Raw genomic sequence first — 9,424 nt, forward strand, 5'->3', positions numbered from 1 at the left:
TAAATGAAAGTTTGATTGATCACTCTCCATTGTTGCTTCTAAAGCGACAATCTACTCAGTCCTATGTTATAGATTTCACCATAGTAACCAACAACCCAACAAACACACCACAAAAAAAGATTACATCGGATAGAACTCCAAGAAGATCGGGGAGAACATTGTATTGAAGATCAAAGAGAGAAAAGAATCCATCTAGCTACTAGCTATGGACCCGTAGGTCTGTGGTGAACTACTCACACACCATCGGAAGGCAACACAGATGATGTAGAAGCCCTTCGTGATCGTTTTCGCCTCCGACAGAGTATCAAAAAATGCCTCCAGATGGGATCGCGAAGAATAGAAGCTTGCGGCGGCGGAGAAAGTGCTTCGGGTGGCTCTCTGTTAGCTTGGGAATATTTATGAATTTATAGGCTTGGAATTAGGTCGAACGGAGTTGCACGCCCCATGAGCTCGTCGCTCTCTCATAGCTCTTCTGGCCTCCTCTCAAACCTTCTAGGGTCCCTTCTGATCCATAAAAAATCGTCGTAAAGTTTTATTGTGTTTGAACTTCGTTTGGTATTGATTTTCTGAAAAGTCAAAAACAAGCAAAAATAAGAACTAGCACTGGACACTGGGTTAATAGTTTAGTCCCAAAAAATGATATAAAATAGTATAAGAATGCATATAAAGCATCCAAAATTGATGATATAATAGCATGAAATAATAAAAAAAATAGATATATTGAAGACATATCAACATTTCCAAGCTTAAGTTCTCCTCGTTTTCGAGTAGGTAAATGACAAAAACAATTTTTTTGTGTATACATGTATTGTTTGTAGTGAGATATGTACATGACAAAGAGCGATACCAAGACCAGCATCAGACCAATGTACATGACACTAGAAAGAGGTGGCACATCTCTGAACGCAAGGTCCATGGCAACAAGCAGACGCAATGGAAAAGACAGATTGTTTTGTCATCTTTCGTAGCGCCATCCTTTAGTATGCCAGGGAGCAGTTAAGGAATGAAATCATGCTCCGTTTTGGATCATAACATTTTAATATGACCACAAGCTAAGCTTCCACCACACGAAAAGTGGTGAAAATCCAAAATTTGTTATGTGATGCAATACAATGCAAATCTTATGTACTTTCTCTGTAAAGAAATATAAAAGCGTTTAGATCACTACTTTACACGTTTTCATCGCAATCTGAAGCTTTGAATTTAGTACTACTCGTTAATCAGCGGTGTGATCTTAAGAAAATGATATACCTCTAAAATGAACAACTAAAAGGTCACGAGACATATGGTAATCCCAAGTAAATTGGTTGTTCTAAGGGAAAAGTGATGAAGAGCGTTGTTCTAGGGGAAAAGTGGTGACAAGCATGGATTATCTGTTTCGTCATCTTGGGAGGGGGGGGGGGGGTCATCCACATGACCACAAGCCAAGCCCACACCCCACGGCAAGTGATGCAAATCCCAATCATGTTATATCATGATTTACAATGCAAATCTTCTTTGATACTTTACACATTGGCGTCACTATCTTAAGCTTGGCATTTAGTACTCCCTTCGATTCATATTAGTTGTCGCTCAAGTTTCAGTGACAACTAATATGGATCGGAGGGAATACTACTAATTCGTTGTGTGATCTTAATAAAACACCATGCTTCTAAAACGAACATGTCACGAGGCGTGTACCAATCTTCAGATGAATCTGATGTTCTACATAATTCATACGTGCGGGAAGATAAGACTGAAAGCCGCACACTTACCCGGGATAGGATGGGATATTTTTTGAGAAATAGATAAGGATTAGTTCAGGTTTCTCCCATATATACGAAATGACTGGACGATGACTAATTAAATGAGAGACAACAAACCACTTATCTTCCTTTATATTTTTTGAGAATTAGATAAGGATTGGTTCAGGTTTCTCCCGTATATACGAAATGACTGGACGATGAATAATTAAATGAGAGAAAACAAACCACTTATCTTCCTTTATGGCGCAATTGATCGAGAGCCTTCCCAAATTGCTTTTGTGGTTTTGTTGGCCACACTGCAGATGCTTCAAACCTTTGCACAACAGTGGGCATGTGGCTCCCTTTAAATAGCCACAAGAACCCATGAAAATAGCACCTCCAAAGTTCCCATTTATTCCATCTTCCTCTCAGGTCTAACCAAAACCCAACAAACCACCACCTCAGCCATGGCAACCACCCTTGCCACCGACGTCCGCCTCTCCATCGCGCACCAGACCCGCTTCGCCCTCCGTCTCGCCTCCACCATCTCATCCAACCCTAAGTCTGCTGCCAGCAATGCCGTCTTCTCCCCGGTCTCCCTCCATGTCGCGCTTAGCCTCCTCGCCGCTGGCGCGGGCAGTGCCACTCGGGACCAACTCGTCGCCACACTCGGGACAGGCGAGGTCGAAGGACTCCACGCGCTCGCCGAGCAGGTGGTGCAGTTCGTGCTCGCCGACGCGTCCTCCGCTGGAGGTCCGCATGTCGCCTTCGCCAACGGTGTCTTCGTGGACGCGTCGCTGCCCCTCAAGCCATCCTTCCAAGAGCTTGCAGTGTGCAAGTACAAGGCTGACACCCAATCCGTGGACTTCCAAACTAAGGTGACCACCCCCCACCCGTGGGCTCGGTTCTTACCAGAAAACAAAAACAGAGTTAAAGAATTTTTTAACGGACATAATTATGTACATTTGAGAGAAACAATGACATGCTTAACTAACTACTTCAGCCGCCTGTACATGTTGGCATGCCATTGCTTCACTCAAAGTGCTTGTTTTGTGCTGATGTAATATAGAGGTCTGTATCAATCTTATACACATTCTAGATTTGTAATTTAGTGGTTATTGTATACCATTATTTTTTACACTAGCAGCTTTAGCACTGTTTCCAACTTCCTATAGGTACATACGTTTAGTATTTTGGCTTGGTAATGACCATTTAAGTTTGTATGCTCATATGAATTGTTTCTCTGTCATCCGTCGTTGTATGTGATGATTTTACTATGTGTTTGAAAATTTTACTATAGAAATGCTTTATAAAAACGCTAGTATGCTGCTTTGCATTCTTAGCATAACAATTATATTTTGTTCTTTGAAAGACTTTTCTGTTTGTTTGTTCAAAGGTTGGCGGCAGCAGTACTGTCAATCTATTTTCATTACGTAATTGACCTTTGTTTATTTCTCCATGGCGCAGGCCGCTGAAGTTGCTACTCAAGTGAACTCATGGGTAGAGAAAGTCACAAGCGGTCGCATCAAGGACATTCTCCCATCAGGATCTGTTGACAATACCACTAAACTTGTTCTTGCCAATGCCCTTTATTTCAAAGGGGCTTGGACAGATCAGTTTGATTCATCTGGAACAAAAAACGACTACTTCTACCTTCCTGATGGGAGCTCAGTTCAAACACCATTCATGTCCAGCATGGATGACCAATACCTTTCGTCTTCTGATGGGTTGAAGGTACTTAAGCTTCCCTACAAGCAAGGTGGGGACAAGAGGCAGTTCTCCATGTATATCCTTCTTCCAGAAGCACCAGGTGGTCTCTCAAACTTGGCCGAAAAATTGAGTGCTGAACCAGACTTCCTGGAGCGGCATATCCCAAGGCAGAGGGTTGCACTTAGGCAATTCAAGCTCCCCAAGTTCAAGATATCATTTGAAACTGAAGCATCTGATTTGCTCAAATGTTTGGGCCTCCAGCTTCCATTCAGCAATGAAGCAGATTTTTCCGAGATGGTGGATTCCCCAATGGCACACGGTCTTCGTGTCTCATCTGTTTTCCACCAAGCGTTTGTGGAAGTGAACGAACAAGGAACTGAGGCCGCGGCATCAACTGCCATTAAAATGGCCCTGCTACAGGCAAGGCCGCCCTCGGTCATGGATTTCATCGCGGATCACCCTTTCCTCTTCCTTCTCCGGGAAGACATCTCTGGTGTGGTCCTATTCATGGGTCATGTGGTCAATCCCCTCTTATCTTCGTAATGTGTTTGCTCTGAAAGTGTGTGTTGTCAGTTGCCCTCAGCCATTACATGTAAGGGAAGGGTTTCGACAGTCAGTCATGTTAACCATACAATAAATCGAATAAATGGTTATGCTAAAATATCCAATAAATTGCCTTTTAATAATGGCTTGCTTTGTTGTGCAAAGGAAAACCAATTGGACTGTTTTTTCATTAATCATCGCGGTACTGTGGATTTCTCGAAGAACTACCTCATGCCAAAAGGAAAATCTAAGTCATCTTGATTAGTACTATCCAACATGAATCTCATCGTCATTAACATCTATATTTTTTCACAAAAAAACTGCCAATGGCCACTTTTTGAGATTGAATATGCTCTTCAATTTCTCTTCTTCTTACGTTTTTCATATCCCCGCTTATCTTTAGATTCACTAACTCCTTGGTGTTGGAGCTCCCAGGGCCGATTGTGTTGATCGATTTGCAGGGCCGGGCCGGCAAAATCTGGGGCCCTGTGCAAGACTAAAAAATGGGCCCTATCTAACTAGAAAAAAAAGAACTAACAAGCAATTATAATGCGTATGATATAATGTCTTACATAACAATTGGTTACATAAAAAATCATACCTATTCAACTCCTGGTTGTATAATATTTATTTGAACAACATTATTCTTTTAGTATTCTTTGAAGTGAAATCTTCAATGATATCCTCGTAATCAATCTTCTCCCCATGATGACTCAAATCTGTTTTACTGAAAAACAAGATACAAAAGATGAATAAAATAAAATTAAAGTGATAGGGCAGCTGTCAACAGATATCAATTAGAGATTATGCGCCAATGTTTGGCAATTGGACGAACCATCTAACTCACCTAGTCTTGTGTCCTGTCTAGATGAACTGCTATACTATGATCTTTAATCAAGGAGGCAAGAACTCATCTCCAACGAAGTAACCATCTCTGCCAAAAAGTTAATTAGGATTTAGGACTTAGGTGTAGAAATGTAGGATCTAAAGTTAATCAGGAGGGCAAGCCAGTGGCAGCTGGCAGGAGTAGTTAAACACTTAAACTAGGGCCTGGACCATGCAAGTACTGATGGATTCTCTAACTCTTGCCGATATCAAATCAAGACGGGGAACCCTCCACGACTGATGCTACACATGCTGACACATGACTAGCAAGGGTAGAGGAACATGATTTGTTGATCTACCTGTTATGGCGATGGCGAGAGGAATATCTTCATCAGAGTTCAGACGAAGTTAATCGGAACTCGGAAGGCTCGTTGGCCTGCCTGTCGTCGTGTCGCCCGCCGCCTCCTCTGGACGCGATGCGATCAATTTTGATCTGGTCTGGATGCACCCTCTCATCTGCCAATTTCCTCTGGATGCGATCGAGGGGGATCCCGTTCTGTTCTGATCGAGGCATCCCATCGAGCAGCGGCCTCACGCGGAGTCGCGCGGAAGCGCCAGGCTCCACCGGCCCAGTGCCAAGAGCGGCCCAGCACCCAGGAGAAAATATACCTAGGCCTATATAAAAATTTTGGAGCCCCTAAAAATTATGGGCCCTGTGCGGGCCACACACTCTGTAGACCTATGGGCCCGGCCCTGCCATAAATATGTACAGCAAAGGTCGAAACAATTTATTAAAAAATGTGTGTGTGTTTTTCATTCTTCCGCAATACAATAAGAAGTCCATGCCTAAAGCTCTTTCCTCCTTGCTGAGTATATTGATTATTAGAAAGTATAGAATATACTAGGATTTGATCCTGCCTTGTCTTGTACTTCAAATTGATCCTTGTACTCCTATATATATGTCCACGGGGCTCAAGCAATATGACGAACTATTTCATCAAACTCGTCTCTCCCTTCTAATATGGTATCAGCCTAATCGATAACAAACCCTAACCGCCGCCGCTTTCGCACCCGCGCACCGCCCTCGGGGCGGTTGGCCTCCATGACCGCTGCCGGGGCCGCGCCGCCCGTACCTAGGGTTCGTCTGCCGGTCGTGTTGACCGACTGCCTTAGAGAGTCTTTTTCCCGAGCACTTGCTTTGTTTTTCTTTTTCACTTCCTCGCCGATGGTTCCTCGCCGATGGTTCCAATCGGTGTTTTTTTTTGTCTTCCGATCTACGATCGGTTTGCATCGACCTCCGCACGCCTCTACTCCAACATCGGCACAACTACGCAGCTTCTTCTCCGACACGAGGGTCTGGCACGACATGCAGCAGCCCGGAACGGCCGCGGTCCGCGCATCGGTCGACGTGCACAGCACCTGGGTCGCGCTGTATGGCGCTGGTGACCAAGCTAGCCATGCAAGGCACGGCCAATGTGTTGCACTAGTACACGCCACACGGGACGCATCATCCTCCGAGAAAAAGATGCACCTGGTTGCAATCGAGCTGGATGGAGACGACGTGGAAGGAGGATCCCGATCCAATCAAGGTGACGATGGTTGGCGCAGAACGACGCGAGCGACCGATGCACGGACGGCGGCCGTTCCGGGCTGCACCGACCATTGCGCCACCGCTGCGTCGCTTCCTCGGGCCGTAGCGAGCGTGGCACGCGGTCACGCTGCCGTTCTGAGTCGTTCCCGCGGTTGCATCGACCCGGGTTTCGTTGCTGCGCCGCCTCCCCGGGCCGTCGCGCAGCGATCCGTGGTCACCGCCGCCGCCCTGAGGTCTTTCCGTTGTCGCCCTGATATGCCTGCCGTCGCAGCGTCGCTCTTCGGATCGTCGTAGTGTCACGGTCCGCGGTCCACTTCACCGTCCCCGCGCTTCGACTTCCTGTGGTATGTGTCGCGCCATCTCCCTTGGCGCGGGAACGCCACCGTCCGCGCTGGTCTTCGTCATGATGTTGGGTTCTTCGCCTCCTTCGAGCATCGCTGTCGCGCTCCTACCTAGCTGCCATCGTCGCTGCTCTTCGGTCGCCGCCGCCGCAGCCGCCTGTCCACCCCCTTCGTCTTCGTCCAGCACCAGCCCGTCGCCAGCGTCACCGTCATCTACCTCGACCACTTCGTCTACTCCGACAATCGCGAGCGACATCGGCCCCGTGTCGATTGGCACCGCAACCGTCGTCGAGTCCTTCTCTGCTGGCTTCTCTGACTTTTTCGACATGGCGTACAGCTGGTGCAGGTCCCATTCTATGCATGCCTGGTGCTGGCAACACCGAAGCATGCCTTCGTCCACGACGTGTCCCCGGACCTGTCAAGTCTTGTGCGGCGCTTCGTCAACTTCGTCTTCGTCCGTCTACGTATGCCCGGTGCTGGCAACACCGGTGCGTGCCTTCGTCTACGATGTGCCCCGGGCTTGGCAAACCCGCTGCGAAGCGTCATCGACAATATCTTCTTCCCGGCGCACCACTACTTCGACACCACTGGGCCCATGACTAACTCGACGCCTCTTTGCGCCCGCAGCTCCACGGTGACTTCCTCAACACCGGCCACCCCGACTCGACATCGACCACGGCATTCTTCGCAGGGCTACCTTGACCATGGCTCTACCACCCACGCTCTCGGCTACCTCGACAAATGATACGTCTCCAACGTATCTATAATTTTTGATTGTTCCATGCTATTATATTATCTGTTTTGGATGTTTAATGGGCTTTGTTATGCACTTTTATATTATTTTTGGGACTAACCTACTAATCAAAGACCCAGTGCAAATTGCTGCTTTTTTGCCTATTTCAGTGTTTCACAGAAAAGGAATATCAAACGGAATCTGTTGGGGATATAACTATTGAGCATAAACCGCCCTGGAGGGGCCGGGTTATGCCCATAGTGAAGCACCTGTATTGAAGCCCATGAAGACAAAAAGGATGGTGCTTTAGTAAAGAAACGTAATAACAAGACTCAGGGCCCAGGGACGGGTTAGAGCCCATAAATGTAAACCGCCATAAGGTGTATGACTTGTATTGTACGTTAGGAAAGAGTAGATATCGAGTCGGGCATGATTATGAGCCGGCCGGGATTCTGTAAACCGACTGAGCATCAACCTGTGTATATAAAGGGACGACCGGGCGGCGGTTTAGGGACAAGAAACAAGAGGTCGAGAGCCGGGTCAAGCGTATTCGCTCCCCGTTCATCGAAACCCTATCAATTCCAATCACAACTGGACTAGGCTTTTACCTTCATCGTAAGGGGCCGAACCGGTATAAACTCCTCGTGTCCTTTGTCCTGATTAACCCCTTTAAGTTAACCTCAACACGATGGCTCCACGACTAAGTCCTCACACTAGGACATCTGCCGTGACAATTCCACGACAGTTGGCGCCCACCGTGGGGCTATCGCACGATGGTTTCGAGTTCTTAAAGGGCAGCTTCAAAGGGATCAAGGGATACGCCATGGGCCGAGTAACCAAGAGTCCCCGCGGCAAGCTCTACATCGACAACGCAGGCTGGGGCCCCGAGGCCGGCTCCATTGAGTACGGGTACCGGGTCCCCTTTGGTGGAATTCACGTCTTCATCGGTAGATCAGCGAACCGGGCCCTGAGCCGGACATCTGCACCAACATCATCGAGACGGCTCAGTGCGCGAGATCCGCCCTGGTTCAGCCTCCCATGAAGCGTGCCTTCGTGGGAGTCATCCACGGGGCAGAATCTGAGGATTGATCGGTGTCTGGTGGTGAAACCGTCGTTTACTCCGATGGCGAGTCATCTACTGGAGAAATCGAGTCATTGTACCAGCTGCAAGACGGCCAGCTTGGGGGCTATTCCGATGGCGACAGTATTCCGGATCCCCACGAGCCACTGAACCGAGTTGCAATCTTCATGGCTGGTACACAACCATGGAAGAATTCTTCAACTGCGGCGGTGTTAATCTCCGAATCAGCGGCGGCAATGGTGGCCGGGGCAGGAGGCCCTGCGCGCCCGCCGGCTCAAGTCTTGTCTGGTTTACTTGACACTTTAGCAACACTGATGACGACCGAGGTTAGCGCGGCAAACCGGGATGAGCATAATGCGGAAATTGCCAAGGTGAGACCAGATAACTCAAGCCAGGGAATACCTGGTAGCCGAAGACGTAAGAATGGCCACGATGCGGGCCGAGTTAGAGGCTCAGACGCAGTGGGTTCAATCGGAGTCTTTTTGGCTTATGCTGGATCAGAATGCATCGAATGATGTCATGAGGAGAAGGCATCAGACAGCCTACCTTCAGTTTACTAGGCGAGAAACCTCGTCAACACGCCCGAAGCAGGGACCAGTAACCAGCCAGTGGTAAACCGGACTGAAGTACCAGGAACAGGGGCGCCTGTTCAACCGTGCACGATGGACCCGCCTCATCAAGGCAATAACCCACCGCAACATATACCGATGTCATAGCATGTGCCGACGCCGCCGGGTCATTACTCTAACCCCTTAGATAACATGGTCGCCGCCGCTTCACGATTGGCGGCTCTCCCAGTCGAAGGCGAGTCCCCAGTAGTAGTTGAGACGCGGCGGGATAGAGAGCTTCTTCAGATAGCCTTGGCTCAGCAGCAGG

The 9,424-nt window shown here is 48.0% G+C and overlaps 1 protein-coding gene and 1 long non-coding RNA gene across 2 annotated transcripts; one reads left to right on the forward strand and one right to left on the reverse strand.

Annotated features, from left to right (window-relative positions):
* Positions 1-5,421, reverse strand: LOC123104796 (uncharacterized). Its single transcript, XR_006450514.1, has 4 exons — positions 5,162-5,421; positions 4,825-4,911; positions 4,579-4,704; positions 1-566 (listed from the first exon to the last, which is right to left on the reverse strand). It is a non-coding gene; the product is annotated as an uncharacterized lncRNA (long non-coding RNA).
* LOC542985 (serpin-Z1C-like) lies at positions 2,120-4,118 on the forward strand. Its single transcript, NM_001405500.1, has 2 exons — positions 2,120-2,602; positions 3,192-4,118. The coding sequence occupies exons 1-2, from the start codon at positions 2,192-2,194 to the stop codon at positions 3,975-3,977; spliced, it is 1,197 nt and encodes a 398-aa protein (NP_001392429.1). The 5' UTR covers positions 2,120-2,191; the 3' UTR covers positions 3,978-4,118.
* Positions 5,422-9,424: the final 4,003 nt, after the last annotated feature.

Source organism: Triticum aestivum, chromosome 5A (genome assembly GCF_018294505.1).
Source record: "Triticum aestivum cultivar Chinese Spring chromosome 5A, IWGSC CS RefSeq v2.1, whole genome shotgun sequence".
NCBI lineage: Eukaryota > Viridiplantae > Streptophyta > Magnoliopsida > Poales > Poaceae > Triticum > Triticum aestivum.

Excerpts from the sequence above, each read along its gene's own strand:
- LOC542985 (NM_001405500.1), top strand. The coding sequence starts at position 2,192 with ATGGCAACCACCCTTGCCACCGACGTCCGCCTCTCCATCGCGCACCAG. Across the intron at positions 2,603-3,191 it reads CCGTGGACTTCCAAACTAAG|GCCGCTGAAGTTGCTACTCA; the intron begins GTGACCACCCCC and ends TCCATGGCGCAG.